General features: G+C 42.7%; 1 protein-coding gene across 2 annotated transcripts in view; it reads left to right on the top strand.

Annotated features, from left to right (window-relative positions):
• Positions 1-7,805: 7,805 nt before the first annotated feature.
• Positions 7,806-19,152, top strand: part of LOC311245543 (metalloreductase STEAP3-like) — a 43,250-nt gene continuing 31,903 nt past the window's right edge. The window contains exons 1-5 of one of the 2 annotated variants that reach the window (XM_084335418.1): positions 7,806-7,847; positions 8,706-9,010; positions 11,183-11,449; positions 12,167-12,691; positions 14,582-14,746. In XM_084335418.1, coding sequence (XP_084191544.1) covers positions 8,783-9,010; positions 11,183-11,449; positions 12,167-12,691; positions 14,582-14,746 — 1,185 coding nt within the window. In that variant the 5' untranslated portion in view covers positions 7,806-7,847; positions 8,706-8,782. Of the gene's footprint in view, positions 7,848-8,699; positions 9,011-11,182; positions 11,450-12,166; positions 12,692-14,581; positions 14,747-19,152 lie in introns of both variants that reach the window. The other variant, XM_084335417.1, reaches the window with a different exon arrangement.

Raw genomic sequence — 19,152 nt, 5'->3', positions numbered from 1 at the left:
CAGCCTCAGCATCAGGTATTGAAGAGTTAACCGAGTCTGTTCCCCTATACCCCCCCTCGGGCGCCAGGGGCTTCCACTGAGGGGTGATGCAAATAGGGATGGGGTGTTATGGCAGCTCATGATGGAAAGAGTGCGCACCGAGTCTGATCCCGAGTTGAAGAATTGGCTCCAAAAGAGAGACAACTGGATGTCCAACAACATCCAAAACGAAATCTTACAGCTGCTTGCCCATGATATTCAGCGACAAATTAGAGGCAAAGCATCCAAAAGCCCAATCTTTGGCTTGAGCGCTGACGGAACCACTGATGTCACTCACTGGAAAAGAACAATTCTCGTGTAATATACAGTTCGCCGATGACAACTTGGAAGCTCAGAACTTCTTTTGGGGTTTTTACAATGCCCGGCCCAGACACAACAGCCGAGACGCTGTTTTTGTGTATAAAATACTTTTACGCCTCGACCTGCCCATGGAGAGGCTGATAGGATACTGTTTTGACGGGGCCAGCAACATGTCTGGGGGGTACAGGCTAGACCAGGGGTTCCCAAACTTTTCAGGCCGCGACCCAAAAAAAACGGTGTCAGAGAGCCGCGACCCCCACTATTATAGGAGGTAAAAAAAAATATTTTAAATGGAAATGTATGGTTGAAACATGCAAACGTTCAAACGCACACACACTAATAAGCATTGGAGGCTTTTAACCAGGGCCGGACTGGGGAAATCATTCAGGCCAGGAAATATAGCCCCAGTCAGGCCACTTTTTAAGCAGGGGGTCTGGGGGTCCCCCACCAGGAATTTCTTTGTTACAAAGACTTAATTTCCTGCATTCTGGTGCAGGCATTTTTTTTATTTGTACCCTTTAAATGCCAGTGTTTGTGATGGCATCACAACTTATTGTTAAAAAACAGGCTAGCATATGTATGATTAGCAACAACACAGATTCTTATGGATTTTCAGTTTTTTGTAATTGATAAATACAATATTTTATTCAACTTCAGCCCTGATCATAACACCACATATTCATTTTATAATTCTAACCCTTTAAATGCCAGTGTGTGTGATGGCATATATTTGCAATATATCAAATGCAAAGTACATTTTTCTGGGGGGGATTATTACAGGCTAGCATGTGTCAATGATTAGCAGTTTTTCGTAAGGATCCCGACTCCACCAATCACATGCGGCTCCCTTTGTGTGTGTGTGAGAGCAAGAGAGAGAGAGAGAGAGAGATAGTTCTCCAACTTGTGTGAGTTGCAGTGATCTCCTGGTTGTTCCCCACCTAGGTTATCTAACTATTGCGCTGGTGCAAATAGAAACACTGGCCTGGCCTGCTTCTAAGTTCAGTGGCCTGACCAAAAAAAAAAAAAAAAAAAAACGTTTTTTTTTTTTTTTCTTTTTTCATCTGGCGACCCCCCAGCACCCCCTGCCGTTTTATAGTTCCCGCGTGCCTGTAATCAGGCATGCGTTGTTCATGGGACGGGGTCCCACGGTGTGGGACCTCACTCGCTATTTGCATATCAATAGCTCCGGTCGTCAGGTGTGTTAAATACGTTCTCAGACACATTCACACCTAACCTTGTTGTGAAGACGTGTTACATTCCATTCGTAGAGGCAATTAGGCACTGTCTTTAGTCTGTGCCCAAGCGAGGGGACATTAAATGCGCATTCGCGGGAGCGCGCGCACGCGCAGGGAGCGCGCGTGCACGTGGTGCGTGTCACCCCAGATGATTTCAATAACGCACCACTGCCTGTAATACCCAGTTTATTAATAATCTGTACATTGTATATTACTATTGCACTTTACTGTTACATTTGCACTCTGGTTGGATGCCAAACTTCTTTTCGTTGTACTGTACTTGTGCTGTATAATGACAATAGATTTGAATAATCTAAATGTAAATCTGGTTCACTGTACAACAACAATAATTAATATAGCACTTAGACTAAAGATTCAAAATGAAAGACAGATCATGAGTCAAACAGATGGTGCGTATTCATCATGAACAACTGACTGGAACTCCACTCCCACTCCACCCACTGGCACGACCAGAGAAGTGACCTTTCCCAAGGATTATTAACACAGTGAAATGTGCCTTTAGGATGAAGCGTGGCGGCATGGCACGTAACGCTGTGTCCACATAATGCGGTGAAGCCAATGAGCCTCTATTGCCCTCGGTGTTGGCGTATCCCCGGTCGCCACTGCATGTTAATGGAAAGTGACGACCGAGAGCGAATGATGCAAAGGACAGACAGATGTGTCCAATGTTAAACAGGCCCGCTCCGATTTCAAAGCCTCTTTAACTTTGTGATGTTAAGTGGAGGCAGTTGAATAAATCAAATCAAATGTATTTGTAAAGCCTGCAATCACACATTAATGTCCCCATGGGCTGGACAAGTCAAGAAGAAACATCACAATAAATCAAGAACAAAAAAACATCATGAAATCCAAAACAACACTCCCTAACATACCCCAGCGAAGGTATACGGAAAAACTCCCTAAATACCTAGCAATAGGAAAAAAGCACCACAGGCAATGTGGAGGAGAGAAACCTAGAAGGGCCGTTCTTGGATGTCGGTGATAGTAGTGTTGCTATGGATGATCGATGGGTGGAGAATAAAACAGGCAAAATAGTTGGTATGTATGAACATATATGTGTAATAAAACACAAATATGTACATGCAATAGCAACTGGGGTACGGGAGGGGAAATGTTGGCGATTTGCTGAATCTTTGTGCTATAGGTCATAACGTCAGGAATCAGGATCCACGCTGGGTAAGGATAAGATTCAGATGAGTCCCGTTTCCTCGTGACATGCTTTCAAAATGTACCACTGGCAGACGAATGACTGTGAGAAGTTGCATCACTGGCATAGTATGGAAAATATTACAATGAAGAGCCATTTGGCAATTCTTTTTACCTGAATCCTATCGTTCTGTTGTGAGGAGAACATGTGATAATCTGACATAAAAAGAACCAAGGTGTTGTGTAAAAAATCGGCTACATCGCCCCCTCCCCTGAGAAACACCTCCAGATGATTAGTGTGGCTGTTTCTACATAGGCTGCACAAATACGCCATCCAATACGCCAACTATACCCCATGGCACAATATCACAGGGCTGTGGGCCACTAGTGTTTGTATATCATTGATGGATTGCATTCGACCTATACTTTATTGAATCGTGATTGTATAGTGACTCATCTCTTGCCTCTCTCCCATCATATTTGTGTGGTTATTATTATGCTATGTGTGTTCATTAAACTAGGCGCCCAGGTGTTGTGTGTCTTCACTGTTTTGTCTCATCTGTGCTTTTCAAAAGGGGCAGTGCTTTTAGGTCATGTGACCCAGACATGGCCACCTGCCTCTCAATTATTTTACCCCCTGATAAAGTTGTGTTTGAACGCGTAGGAGCGTACCCATGTTTGAATAAAGGATCTTTAATTGACAGTCAGAGAGGCTTGGATTTCTTCTAGTCTGCCATCTCTACTTACTCCCATTATACATAAGCTGGACAGCCTTTGTATTCAATCTATACTAATTTCCCGATCCTTGAAGAGCAGCTGATTTTTACCATCATCATATATATTTTTGGACCCAGTGCAGCACCCTCTATGTTGCCTTCATTTTGACTTAATTGTGGCGCAGTATACCATCAACTTTCAACTTTTTACGCATAGGCATACATTTAGGGGGGTTACAGGGGACATGTACCGGGAAGAGGTAACTTTGAGGTAACTCAAAAAATATAGCTAATAAGAAAGACAACCCCCTCCCCTACAGGACCATACCATCTCAACCTTGCAGACTGCCTCTCACTCTGTTCAGTCAGTGGCTTCTGACTAGCCTGACAGAATAAAAATAATAATAATAATAAATAAAAAATCTAACCCTAATAGATCTAACCCTAATACCCAAGTCATGCACTTGTCCTAATAAACAAACCTACACTGTAGCACTCAACACCTTTTTTTTATTTTAATTTTTTATAAATATGTTTTTACTACTGGGCAGTCCGGTAGAGAGAGAGGGAGAGGAGGAAATAGGAGACAGAGCAGGGGAAGACATTGGGCAAGGAACGAATCGAACCCGGGTCGGCCGTGCCGCGACGCAGCGCATTACGTGGTTCGCCACTTGGGCGCCCCAGCACTCAACACTTTGATGAACATTGTTACCCAGCTGATAGAGTTGTGCCCTTCCTGATGACTTGTCATACAGAACTTGTAAGTCGCTTTGGATAAAAGCGTCAGCTAAATGACTAAATGTAAATGTAGACTTGTGCAAGGTAATGCAGCCAGTGCAGTAGGTAATGTAGGTAGTTAGCTAGCTTGTTTAGCCCAATACACTTTGCTTTCTTATCTTCAGGGTTTCTGAATTAGATTGTTCAATGGATGAATGCTAACGTTAGCTAGTTTCTTAGTTTCCATCATAAATTGATGCAGAAAAGGCACAAATTGGTGCATAAAAGTACACCAGAATGTAGGAAATGGAGTGTTTGACACTAAAGATTTCCTGGGGGAGGACTCGCAGACCCCCGCTTAAAGTGTCCCTCCCAATGTTGAAACCAAACCTACGCCCGCCTACAGAGATAATAATTGAGGCCAATATCTGGACAGGCCCACTAGCAACCAGACTAACAGAAGTGAAATGAGGTGGCAACTGTGTTTGTAGAATGCATATGGAAATGCATGTTAGCCTGTTAAGCTGTAGCCCTATTTTCAGAAAGTTCGCCTAAAGGTATACATACCCAAGTAAATGGAAGATTGCTCCACTTCTACAAGGTAAATTTGCATGTTCTTGGTATCTAGTAACATCTAGTGACCTGGGGGTATGTATTCCCAGTGTCAGAAATATTGTGTCTGTTACGCTTGAGTAAATTGTGATGAAACAAAGGAGAATATAAATTATGATTTATTTTTACATCTTTGCATCAATCAATCAATCAAATTTATTTATATAGCACATTTAAACATGACACTTGTCAACCAAAGTGCTTCACAAAGGATGCTTGGTTCATACACATACAGCTCATTATAGTAATATTCCACAATTATTACATTGATAGTAATAATGGCACACAGTCATAAATTCACCAACATGCGCATTTGTTATACATGCAGGACTCTTTGAGACAGACGTATGCGTATTACCGCTGCCACGTTTGGCGCGGAGAACCGGGGGGGGGGGGGGGGGGGGGTAGGGCGGGGGGGGGGGGGGTTGACGAGACAGCCTTGGCTCCCCCCTCCAGCACGCATACGAGTTCAATGTTCAATGTTACAATTGTGCAACCACCTTCTTGAGATCAAGTGTACAAAAAAAATCTAAGCAAATGAATAAAGGGAAGACGATTAAACAAGTTCAAGTTCAAGTTTCTTTATTAGTTGACATGCAAAGATACAGAATACCTTCACATGGAATGCTTTTTTCTGTTATGCTCCTATGAGGATCATAGGACGCTTGGATCATACACATACAGCTCATTACAGTAATATTCCACAATTATTACATTTTAGTAATAATGGTACAGAGCTTTGAGACAAACATATGCATATTCACCACCGCAAACAGACTGGCAGCCGTCATAGGCAGCGCCATTTACGGAAGGAGGGGGGAGTGGGTTGGGGTTGTTACAGGACTGTAGGGGGGGGGGGGGGGAAGTGATCCCTCACACGAGGCAGCCGACAGTGCAGCGCCAATGCAGAGGAAGGGGGGGGGGGGGGGGGGGGGGAGGTGGGGGGGAGTGCACAAGCCAAGTCCTGGGTGGGGGAGGTAGGGATTGGGTGGGGAAGCCGCTCGCCACTCTTATCTCCCAGAGGCCTTCGACTCCAGCAGCTCCCCGTTTCGACCTTGGTCAGGAATTTGTTTTGGCTGACTGACTGGCCCATTTATCCCAGCCACGTCACTTTAAATTTGATTTGAATAGAGTGAAATATAACTCTATTGATTTGAGTGGAGTGAGTTTTAACAACTCCGTCCAAATGACTGAATGCATTATTAGTCCAAGTGTCATCAGTTCATTTTGGTAGATCCTGTGCGCGGTAAACAGATCCAAAATCTTCTTATTGCAGTCCAAAAGCTTCGATAATCCAAAAATGACCACGTTTTCAAGTTGGTAGCCCGATTATGATGTCCCAATAGGCAGAGAGGGTTAGCCTTATTCTGCTTCTTGAAGAAAATATGCAATCCACTGATTAGATCCATTTAGAGTTGATTTGAGTATAGTCCGGCCACCGGCACGAAGCAGAGCATAGCAGCGTCGGGCTCCATGGAGCAGTAGAGGCGGCGGTAGGAACGGCCTTGAAGGAGAAGGATTTGTAGATACAGTAATCAATTATAATCCAATTTAATTATAAATTCATATTTGACCTTGAACTTGACCTTGGCCTTATTATGGCCAAATCATACATCTATGGATAGGGGAAAAGCTCCTCTTTCCAATGGCAGTGTTAAATCTGGATTTAGTATGGTGTTACTATAAAAGAGAGATAGAATTAGCATTTTCCGATAAATTCTTATTTTCTGTAAATCTTTAAAACATGGGTAAACAAACGTAGTGCTGAAAATATACACTTTGACTGCTGTTTTGATAGGGTTAAGGTCTTTACTCTTGGCTACATTTGAAAAAGAAACACAACATTCATTAATACGGTCTGTATTGATCGATTTATGATAAAAACAGCAGCCAATTGGTGGACCCTTAACAGGTTATGGCAATGGCTTAAGATCCTTAAGCCGTGATCAGTGTGGGTTATTTTAGAGTTAAGCAGTCTGCCTATCAGACATCTGTCCCAAGTGGTTGAGTTATATGGGCACATGTTGAAGATTCACAGATATACACCCTGACAGACTGACATGTTGTCCAACCAATCATCGGCCAGCGTGTCCGTCAGCATTCACCACCTGCAAATGAACAACAGTGGTTTGCAGGCAGTGCAGGCAGTGCAGGCAGACTCATCTCAATCAAGTCAAGTGTTCCTTCATTAATCCCCTTGGGGACATGCAGGTGTCAAAGCAGCATGGGGGGAGGGGAGGTACAGGCAGAAAAGATGATAGTAGCAATAGTAATAGTAATATGGAGTAGAACATAGTACACATGGACATGGCTACATAGTAGAACATAGTAACGAACATAGTATTAATAGTGGAGAAAGACAGTAATCTTTCAGACTATGTTTTATTGTACTATGTATTATATAGTTATATGGCTCAAAGTCAAATTAAGCAGTGAGTAGAACTGTAAACAACATAGTCCAGAGTTGGGAGAGAGAGAGAGAGAGAGAGAGAGAGAGAGAGAGAGAGAGAGAGAGAGAGAGAGAGAGAGAGAGAGAGAGAGAGAGAGAGGCACAGATGCAGCACTGCGAGCCCCAGGGATTCAACCTTTTGCAAGTGGCAAAGGCAGCCATGATGAAGTTGAGCTGACAGTATGTGACCTGCAGTCACTTTGCTTTCACTTGTTTTTCCCAGTTCAAAGCCAAAGGCCGCTTATCAAATAGCCTGTTGGAAACACACAATTTGATGAAAAACACAAAAGATGAATTGGGATTTTTATCAGGAAAAAGTGATATTGCAGAAATGTCACAGTTACAAATCGTAATATAATTTGTACACAGTTTTCTATTTGCAGTAGTTTCTGAATGTCATTGACCTTTCCACACTCAAAATGATTGAATGGCATTGTATTTTGACTTTTGAGTGAAATACTTCCCTTTTTCCCCCCACCCTTATCTCGCTCACCCAGAGGGGGCGGTGGTCAGGGCGGGGCCGCCTCCACAGCGCGCGTCACGCGTCACGTGGTGAGGAAAGAGGCAAGAGCAGCAGAGCACCCGCGGTGAAGGAGAGTTGTGTAGTAAAAGGTGAGTAACCGAAAGTAAGAGATATCCAATAAATAAGTTTGACGCTGTTAACGGCGTTATAATAAACAATACCGGTGCACTTGTTATTATGTTTTTAGCGGAATATTATTTAAACCCCATGTGTTTTTCTTTTATACCGCGCGCTGACTTTCGAGAGCTGGGACGAACGTTTCTTTCTTTCTTGAGTTCAGCCAAGGACGACAACAAGCAATGTGTCTCTCCAGTCGAGACGACGCACTATTTACAGTTATATTATGTTATGTTAGCTATAGTTAGGCTATATGGTAGCCTAACATTATTCCTTAGAGTCTTTAAGTTCTATTTCCAGGCACACTTGTAAACATGGACTTGCAACTGTTAAAACGGGGATTCTACAGTGTTGTGGAAGCTACTCTGAGTCTGAAAGCATTGTTTGCCAAGCTCCCTTCACACTGGAAGTACTGTAGTTGACACAACAGCAAAGGTAAATCAAGTTTGGTTAACTAAAGTTACTTGGAAAAAAGTAGTTAAAATAAAAATGTAATAACATCTGCAATGCAATACAACACAACATTATACATTAGGCTAACACAAATTAAGTGACATGATTGCAAGAAACATCACTCGATTGAAAGTGAAAACTAAGTGCACATGTGTGTAGGCTACTTCTTGCATACATTACCAGATCTGGGTTCTTTACAGAAACATAACAATGACATTGATGATGAATGGATATCAGCAAGTAATTTTGTTAGAAGGCAAAAGTAATTTGAACAATGATTTAAGTTGAGTTCATTGTTTACCTATCTTGTATTTTACCACAACTGCACTGTTTACTGTGCTGCTCGCCTGCTCCCCACCCTCTTTGCACAGGATCAGAGGGGCATGACTGCTGCCAGCTAGCTGTCACCTTTGCACACGTTTTGGTTTTAGCGACGTGGGGCCGCAGCACGACAATGCCACACGAAGACATGAAGAAGCCCTTGATTCGAGGCGGAGGGTGCTCCAGGCGCCTGGAGGCGTCCGCTGCGTCCGACCCCAGCAGCAACCCCCTGGTGGGCATCCTGGGCACGGGCGACTTCTCCCGCTCGCTGGCGAGGCGACTGGTGGCGTCGGGGTACCAGGTGGTGGTGGGGAGCCGAACCCCCAAGCGCTCTGTGGCCTTGTTCCCTGAGGAAGCCGAGGTAAGAGCTGCTGCACACGCGTAGAGACAATAGGGATGGTCACGAGTATAGGATATCTGTGGGATATTAAAAAGTATTAAATTCTACATTTATATTTAGTCATTTAGCTGATGCTTTTATCCAAAGCGACCTTACAAGTGTTGTACGACAAGTCAGTAGGAAGGGTACAACTTATCAGCTGAGTAACAATGTTCATCAAAGTGTTCAGACTTAAGTGCTATAGTGTTGAGTGTATGTTAGTATATTAGGAAGAGTGCATGACAGTAAGAAGGTTAGTTTATTTTCTAATTTATTTTTTATTTTTTTTTATCTCAATTTAAGACTCTTTTTATCCACTTTTTCTCCTATTTTTCTTGTATTTTCCTCCCATCCCAATTTAGTTGTTATGCCAATTCCCCCCTCCCCTTCCTGGTCGTTGCGCGCATTTCCCCCCTACTTGCCAGTCTAGGGAGCCCTGAAGTCTATCACATGCTTCCTCCGATACATAGGAGACAGCCAGCAGCCTTTTTTCACCTGGCAGCGAGGACTCTCATTGGGTGAGTGTAACGCATGGGAGGGCACACTACCTCACCCAGATCCCTTCCTTGCTGTGCAGGTGTCCTGACCGACCTGTAGGAGTCTCTGTTTACAACGACCAGATTACCACCCACCGCCTTCCCTCCCGCTGACACTGCCAATTGTGTCAGTATGACGACCGGCCAAGCCGGAGGCACCGCTGACAGCTGGATTCGATACCAGTGTCTCTGCGGTGGTAGACCGACGCTTAGTCCGCTGCGCTACCTGAATTTAATTGAAATTAAATTGAATAAAGCCTCAACAAAGAGTTGGAACAGCATACAGATATATATGGATGTGATGTCAGTCTGAATCAGAGCATTCTGCCTCATTGAATTCTGAATAATCAGATTCCAATGAACCCTCGAATTCTGAAAATGGGAGTAGTCACCACCACTCACCAACTTCCCCATCTTCTCTAGTCACCCCCACACTTTCTATTTGACCCATGACTTCTCAGCAGTGCCCAGACAAAACGTCCCTTTTCCTTTAAACTCTGCTAATACTGAGTCACTATTGAGAACACGAGATAGAGAGATTAAAAAGTAAAGCGTCTTTTATAGACAAACTGAAAAATATCTTACCTTGCCATTAAAAAGTTAAGTTTTCACTGGCTCTTTGTTGTAATCGGAATCCTCGCAGTCGAGGATTACATGAAAACGTGTCTTCATACATGATTCTATGTGCTCCGGTTCAAAAGTAATTTTTCATGATTTTTCAAGAAGGCCACCGTCTTGGATTTGGATATATAAATATCTATACATTTATAAAGGTCTATAAATGTCAAATCAATCATCAAAACATGTTTTCACTGGGACAGCCTGCCCTTAGTAGACTAGACTCACGTTTTAAATGCAGACTTTTAATACACGATCATATATCACACATACCTAGGATTTAAATATTGATTTGATTGATATTGATTATTGTTTGTTCAATATGCTTTTGAGAACTTAGCTTATGGGTAAAAAAAAAACAGCATCTCTGCTGCTTGGGCGACCCATCATAGCGGAGGTCAAACGATCATGAACGCTGCTTGACTCTCCTTCCAGACAGACCTGCAGTCCTCCAGCTACGAATAGTAGATAGATAATGTATCATCATTAAACGGGATGGAGATGCAGTATTTATATTTTATCTATATCTATCTAGGTTTATCCAACTCTATAAACAAAGTGGCCTGTTGGGATGTTGGATCCTAATGTGAAAAACTGTGATTTTATGTCTGCACTTTATGTGCTCATTTTACCCTTGCTATTATTTTACTTATTTTTGTTTCTATGCCCCACTATCCGCTGGGTGCATACTATGACCTTTATCATGTTTTGTAACAGATTATAGAAATTCAAGAAGCCTATTGTAACGTGAGTTTCTGAAATTATTTTGATTAATATATTATCTGCATTATTTTATCCCACTTTATGCTTTGCTATTGCTGCTTGTTTTACACAGATTTTATGTCTTATTTCTTACTGATGAAAAGCACTTTGAACTGCAATCCCCTGTATGAAAGGTGCTATGCAAATAAAAAGTGTATTATTTATTATTATTATATCTATCCCTGGATGAGGAAAAAAGCTAAAGTAGAACCTCTATCTTCTCTGCTCCCTCCACCAGATAACCTCCCAGATGGAAGCGTCCAGCCAGGCCGACCTGGTCTTCGTGGCACTGTACCCAGAGCACTACTCCACCCTGGGGGCCCTCAAGGCGGCGCTGGTGGGCAAGACACTGGTGGACGTCAGCAACGGCACGCGGCTCAACCAGGACGGGCCGTCCCACGCCGAGCAGCTGGCCGCCCTGTTCCCAGAGAGCTCGGTGGTCAAGGGGTTCAACACGATCTCCGCCTGGACGCTACAGACGGGACCACGGGACGGGAGCAGACAGGTGAGGGAATGGATGGAGGGAGGGATCTTTTTTATTATTATCCCTATCCTGATGTAAACTTAACACAATTGAAAATGAGGGCAATCTCATTCTCAACTTGTTTTTCAGAGTATGGAATAAAGGTTTGATGATGATGAATGTGGATGGATGGATAAATAAATGACTACTAGACAAGATGGATGGATGGATAAATGGATGACTACTAGACAAGACTGTATTATTACATGCAGTATTACAAACATGTCAGACCAGTACACCAGGAAATTGGCAGAAAAGATAGCCGATCAACTGCACTCACTATGGTCTGAGTACGCACTCTTACCCTCAGGGCGGAGGTACTACATGCCTAGGACTAGAACCAAACGATGCATTACATCCTTTGTCCCACGCAGCATTCAGCTGCTTAACACGTTTTGATTATTTGGTATTTTTTAGCACTTGCACTATGGTCATGCAAGTGTCATGCTTTTTATGATGTTTGTATTTATTATGCTCATGTCTTGTTTGTCTGTGCTGTATTCTTCATATTTGTGCTTATTAGGCTTTTCTTTTTGCTCTCTTTGTGCAAAGCAAATTCCCTTGAAGGGCAATAAAGGTTTCATTCATTCATGGATTGTGTCATATAGATGGATGTATGAATAGGGATGGATGGATGGATGGATATTGTTTGTCTCTGCAGGTTAAGCTCAAGCTTAATGGACCTTTGCGCTCCTCCAGGTTCTGATCTGTGGCGACAGCAGCAAGGCCAAGGCCTCGGTGGCCCAGCTCTGCCGTAGCCTGGGCTTCATCCCCGTCGACATGGGCCTCCTCTCCTCCTCCCTGGAGGTGGAGAACATCCCGCTCTACCTCTTCCCATGCTGGCGCGTCCCTCTCCTCTCCACCTTCTTCCTGTTCCTCTTCTTCTACTGCTACAACTGCCTCCGTGACGTTCTCCAGCCCTGGCTCGCGGGGGAGAAAGTCCTCTACAAGCTGCCCATCGAGATGGTCAACGTCACGTTGCCCTCGGTCTCCCTGGTGACCCTGGCCCTGGTGTATCTCCCCGGCCTGTGGGCGGCCTTCCTCCAGCTGGCGTGGGGGACCAAGTATAACCGCTTCCCGGCTTGGCTGGACTGCTGGCTGAGGATCAGGAAGCAGCTGGGTCTGTGTAGCTTCTGCTGCGCCGCGCTGCACTGCGTCTACAGCCTGTGTCTTCCCATGAGGAGGTCGGCCAGGTACAAGCTGCTCAACGAGGCCTTCAAACAGGTGAGGGAGGGAGATGGAGGTGTCTTTATGTGTTCATGAGTGCACATGGCTATATTGTTTGTGAGTGCACGTGTGTCCAGTCTCTTCTCTGTCTATTTTATAATTGCTTTCACCCCCCCATGTGTCTCTCTCTTTCTTTTCATAATTACATTACAAGGTATTACAAGGTATCGCAACCAATCTGACAGTGGTATATCTTGTTGAACATTTTCCCATGTAGTAGCTTTAAAGTCCCCATGAAATGGCTAGCATAATGCTATTTGCTTCACATATTTGTGCGTTTCCTGTAAAAACAGGAAGCTAGGGACTTGTCATGGATATTGATTGGCGTTTACAGTAGCCAATAATGCTGAATGTGCATTATGGTCAACCCTAATGTTAAAAAATTACGTTAGCAACTAGGGCTGTACCGAATGTCATTTTTTAACATTCGAAGCTTCGATAAGTATTCGAACGGAGCTTCGAATGTCTATTAAAAAAGAAATTACTAAAAAAAAAAAATGATTGTACTTTTTTTTTTTTTTTTTACTGATCCTCAATTTGAATAAAGTGATTAATCTGATTCAATTTGTCTTTTTCTTTTATTAAATCAACTTTCTTTAATGAATATAACAGTGCTCCGTTCCTCTCTCTCTCGCAGGCAGTCTGACTCGGGAGCAGCATATCACTGTAATATCTTTGCGCATGCTCCCACGGGCACGCCCGTATTCCGATCCGTACAATAGTAATCACAGAGGTATATATTGTCATTTGAAACAAGTTACCAATGCATTGTCCCGTGGGATTATGCCCCCGCGGCTAAATTAATTAGTATCCCCCTCAGTCTCTCTATATCTCTCTCTGTCTGCCAGTCGCAGACTGTGTGGGTGACTGTCACTCAAAGTGCTTATGGGCGGAGCCAGGCCAACACAGCCTGAAATCCAAAGTGAGAAAAATGATGCTTTTGAGTACTTGATTAGAAATATAAAACAATGCATTTTATTTTAATAAAACCTTACAGAGGTGTTCCATAGACTCACAGGAATTGTGTAAAGTTGCCCAAATAGTGCTAGGAATAGCAATGCATGTCCCCTTTAAGGATACCTATTGCCATTGTCAGTGCATATACTGTATGCATATGTGATAAAAGAACATCTATTTTGATTTCATGGGGTCTTTAAGTAAAATGTAAGTACTTTCATTGCAGATTACAATGAAAACACAATGGCCTAAGATTACAATGAAAACACAATGGCCTAAGTAAATAATAAGCCTGGCATCAATGATTGGGAGGTTTTCCTGGTAATTATCTATATGCAACACTGGCCATAGCTTAATCAACAGCATGGAGCCTAAAATGTTGCAGAGTACGCTTCGCCTTCGCCGACCGCTCATGGAAATGTTGCGTCCAGCTTGTAATGTTTGATGTTTCACCAACTAAAATAGCATGTGAGCACTAGCTCGCTGCAGTGTGTTTAATTAATGTGTAACACAATAATCAATATATCAATATTTAATGACATCTCTCTCTCACTCCACACCCCTCCACATCACTTTATTTACCCCTCCACACACGAGTTAGTATTGTATGGTAACTACGTCTATTCTGCATCGAACATTGTACATATGGCTAAACTGAACACTGTGACCTCTTTTTTTACTTCTAATTTTACTATGTTTTTATTTCATACTTATCTTGTCTTGCACAGTCTCTGGAGCGCAACAGTAAGAAGCATTTTGTACAAAAGTATTCTGTACTTCTGTATGACAACTATTAAAGAAACTTGAAACTCTATCTCTATCTCCCTCTCTCTGCCACTCTCTCCCCATCTCTATTTCTCTCTCTCTTTCTCTGTCACACTCCCTCCCTCTCTCTCTCTCCACCTCTCTCTCTCTCTCTCTCTCTCCCAGGTGAGGGCAGGTCAGGAGGTGTCGTGGGTGGATGAGGAGGTGTGGAGGATGGAGCTGTATCTGTCAGTAGGCATCATGGCCCTGGGTCTGCTCTCCCTGCTCGCCGTCACGTCCCTGCCCTCCGTAGGGAACTCCCTCAACTGGAGAGAGTTCAGCTTTGTACAGGTACACGCACGCACACACACACACACACACACACACACACACACACACACATGGTGTCATATATGCAAAGCGCATGGATTGAACTGGTCTTACACAAAGCGCCGTGCCTGTGAGCCACCACCAGGGGGGGGGCAGAGTGGCTAAACACGAGTTAGCAACTGAGTGAGTGACTGAGTGAGTTAGACTTTGTTTCGACTGCAGGCAAATCTGATTTTGTTTCTCAAAGCAGATCTTTAACTTGTCCGCACTGTTTATCTGCAAGTGATCAGGTCGTATTTGTCTGTCCAGACATCACCAACCTGCACGGGTGGCTGTGATAACATTAGCTACTGTTAATCATAATCATAATCAAGTTTATTTGTGTAGCACATTTACAGCAGTTGTGACTGTACCAAAGTGCTTCACACTTCACAAATAGGAGTATAGAGCAAGAAGTACATATATTAAATATAGTTGTGCAAATACAAATAAGTGCAGGGGTTCAGATAGAAATAAAAAATAAAAGATCAATAAAAGAAAGAAAAGCTTGAACGCCTTACATAGAACAACACATGATAAAACAACATAGAACAGTCACATAATGTAACAGTCAGTTACATTACTAATGTAGTGTTTGTGAGAACAGACGACCACTACAACGTGTCGTGCTAACAATGTTCGATAACGAAAGCCTATCGTCCACTTGGACTCGAGGATGAACTGATTAGATTTTGGTGGTCAAGGTCACTGTTTATGTTTGTTTATTAGGATCCCCATTAGTCATCATCAACGTGTTGACTATTCTTCCTGGGGTCCTCACAGATATACACATACAAATATGAAACATCAGTGTAAATTTGTCATATCACATACATAATCGATGGAAAATAAAACAAAAGGTCATAGATGAATCCATTTAACCATACCTTTAACACATTGACGGCCACAGGGATTAGATGGGCCCACTCTATAAGGCCAGCTTATCATAACAAGGTTTAACTATGTGTGAGGGTGTTTGTAGAGCTAAATCTATATTTTAAATTATTGCTATGTGTCCATTCTCATTGTCAATTGACACTATAAACCTTCCCTTCAATATGCCTTAAAGGAAAAAAAATGTCATCAATGCGTTCCCATTTTATAGCGTGATGAATATGAACGTTATATTGAAATGGTCTGGTATAATTCCTGCAAGGCTAGTTATAAGGCGCTAAGCTAATAACGTTAAATCGATTGCCGTTTCGGCCATACACAAGCTAGAGATAAAAATCAAAATGCATATGATCTGTATCATGTTCCACCATGAATGCATGAAAGGGGGGGGGGCGGGGGACGTCGTTTCTGATTATTGATGACCAATAACGGCATTCGTTATTGTAGCCTCATTCACTGATCGGCTGGTTGGCTATGATAAGGCCTGATCAGCATGAAATCTACGTGAAATAGTTCTTGCCTATGGCCGGTTGGATCCCAAAAAGGATTTCCCAGTTATTGATTGCCATCTGGTAGATCGATATGTCCATTGGCCGATGCTATATTCCTTTACTGCATACTGAATTCTGCGTCGCAAAAACTATTCTGGGCTACAGGCATAGCTTTAGGCCAGGGGTTAGCAACCTTTACTATCAAAAGAGCCACTTTTCTCCCCTCCCACAAAATAAAATGCTCAGGGAGCCGCACAACCTATTTACCCTTAAAATGGAGATAACAGTGTATAACATTTTATATATCCCCAAGCATACCCCACATTTAGCATAAAACGCCTGACAATTGCATACCCAAAGTAATTTGCGATTTATTATACTTTATACTTATAGCACACAGTTTGTTGCATTAATTGAATTATAAAGCAACAAAAAGAAACATTTTGACTTTTTATTGCTGTTTTTACCTGTTATAATAAAGGAAAACCTCAAACTCTTATGAAGAGGAGAAAAGATACTGGCTGTGTAGACCTATTTTTTAATAAAACACAGAAGAGGAGACAAAACACTGGTGTCTGTAGACCGACTTTGAAATAAAACCCTGAACTATTCAGGTATATTTGAGTCCTTCCCTTATTTGTGGAACATTTATCAAATAAAAAGTAGTCCACTTTGAAAAAAGACTACCATGTGTAGACCTACTTTGAAATAAACCCCTGAACTATGCAGCTCTATTTGAGTCCTTCCCTTTGTGGAAAATCTATAAAATAAAAAGTAAATTTTTCGTTCGCAAATTTCGCACCACATATCAGGAATACAGGTAAGCCTGCATCGTTAGTTGTGAAAGCAAATTTATCTGTCCACGCTGAATTAAACACTCTATTTTCCTCAGACTTTCCTTTTTTAGGATTTATCCATGGTTGGCTTACTGGGGGGTCGGAAACTCAAGATTAGCCACTTGCAGACGGCAGGGAGAGGCGCGGCGTGTGACGTACTGTATATTTTAGTTGACTAAATATTTTAGTTGATGAAATATTTTTTCATTTCAGTGTCACAGTATGACATCGATCTCCAAAATAAGAGAACAAAATTATCTGCATTATCGAGACAGTGCCACTACCAGGATCTGGGCGGTAATGCACCTTTCCGAATCTCAAGAGTAGGGTATATCTGCAGTGCCGCTCCGTGACATTGAGTAGGTTATTAAAATGCAATAAAAGCAAAAACAAGCTGGCCCTTTAACACTTTGAGTGCCAGCAGGGGGCGCACGATTTATCGATTGAATGCCAGCCTTTTGAGACTGATTTTCCGATATTTCATGATTTTCGTGGAGCTATTTATATATTCTATATTATGGCTATGTGTCTAATACGCCCGTCGCTTATCAATGACTTGCTTGCAGTCAACATGTACGAAACGGATTGTTTTTTCATCTGTATATTTCCGTTTTATACCGTTTTCAAAAACGGACGTTTTTGAAATAAAAAAAAATAAAAAAAAGTTTCCATGATAATAGCTCTTTACTGGAATACACACAACACGTCATTTTCCGGCTGATTTATGAAGTTTTCAAATAAAAGCTAGATTATCGATAGTATATGTGTACTTATGCACGCTAGAGAAGCGGGCTGAAAAATCGATTTTATCTATTTCCTGGTCAGCGCTAACGTCATACACGCACACACACACACACAGACACGTTGAGATATATGTGAAAAATACATCTGATTACCCCAAGACTGGTAACATAGATTGCTTACCTCACATCAGATGTTCTGCAAAAAGATTATTCCAATTCCTGATCGCCATTCCAAATATCGATCGCGTTTATTGATAGATAGATATAATAGTTTATTGGTTTAGAATGGAATAACACATATACATTTGAACACATATCACCATTTACCAATGGGATTAAAAAATAAACACAATAGGCTTGTTTCCATTGTGGTCCTTCAACGTGATCCAACGTTAGGTACTCGAAACACATTCCACGCTGCTCTGAGTGTCCACAATGAATCCGATAGTCTCCGGTTACATGCCTGAGAAGTAAAATGTGGAATCCGGTTTTTTTTCCCCTCATCCATTTCCATTGAGTCCAATCCAATGTGTGCATTACCATCCGGGAGACGATAGGGGGCGGTATTTTCCCTGTTCGAGCTCATAGACAGTCCCAATGATAACGTGAGGCTAGATTGATGAAAAATGAATGGATATTGCTAATAAAAGCAATAACGATTAAATAACGAGATTTCTCATCCCTAGCACTCAACGCATGGCATGAAATAACGAGATTTCGCATGGCTGGCACTCAATGTGTTAAAGCCCAACATCCAGGTTAAACCCTACTGATCAATTATGGGTAGTTTACATCATTGGTATATAATTTCATTATTTATTTTTTTCCATTTGACACCGGAAATGCCACTCCGAAAGAGTTAAAAAGGTCCATGCACGAATAACATGCACGCGCGAATCAAAAAAGCTTATCAAACGCCGACGTCACTACAGGTGCATATTAATGAGCCGAATCTAAAAGCTTATCAGACGCTAGCACGGCCGTGACGTCACTTCAGGAAACGTATGCCTTGCCTGTCCGGGTCATAGTACTACTCGATATATGGCGCTGGCTAACGTTAGCATTATGTCTACTGTCGTGAACCATTTGAGATTGGGGCATGTAGATCAATGGTGGCCCACTCGGTGCATCACAGTTAGCCTATAGCTCCGCCGTCCCTGCTACAGTCGGGACCACTACACTGACGTTAGCCTATAGCTCCGCCGTCCCTGCGGGTGGTTCTCTCCTCTTTGTGTGCCCCCGTCCTCGCAGGTGTCCTGCGGAGGAGCTTGTGGACGCGACAACAGCGGCGGCCGTAGGGTGTTTGAGCCTGTAGCGTTAGTTAGCTCATAGCTATCGTGTACCACTAGCCTTTACGGGCTCGAGCACCCTACGGCTGCCGCCGTTGTCGCGTCCATGGGCCCCCCGGCAGGGTACCCGTGGGG

This window comes from Notolepis coatsorum (genome assembly GCF_963971535.1).
Source record: "Notolepis coatsorum genome assembly, chromosome: 1".
NCBI classification, from domain to species: Eukaryota; Metazoa; Chordata; class Actinopteri; order Aulopiformes; family Paralepididae; genus Notolepis; species Notolepis coatsorum.
This window is presented reverse-complemented; position numbering and strand designations above follow the sequence as displayed.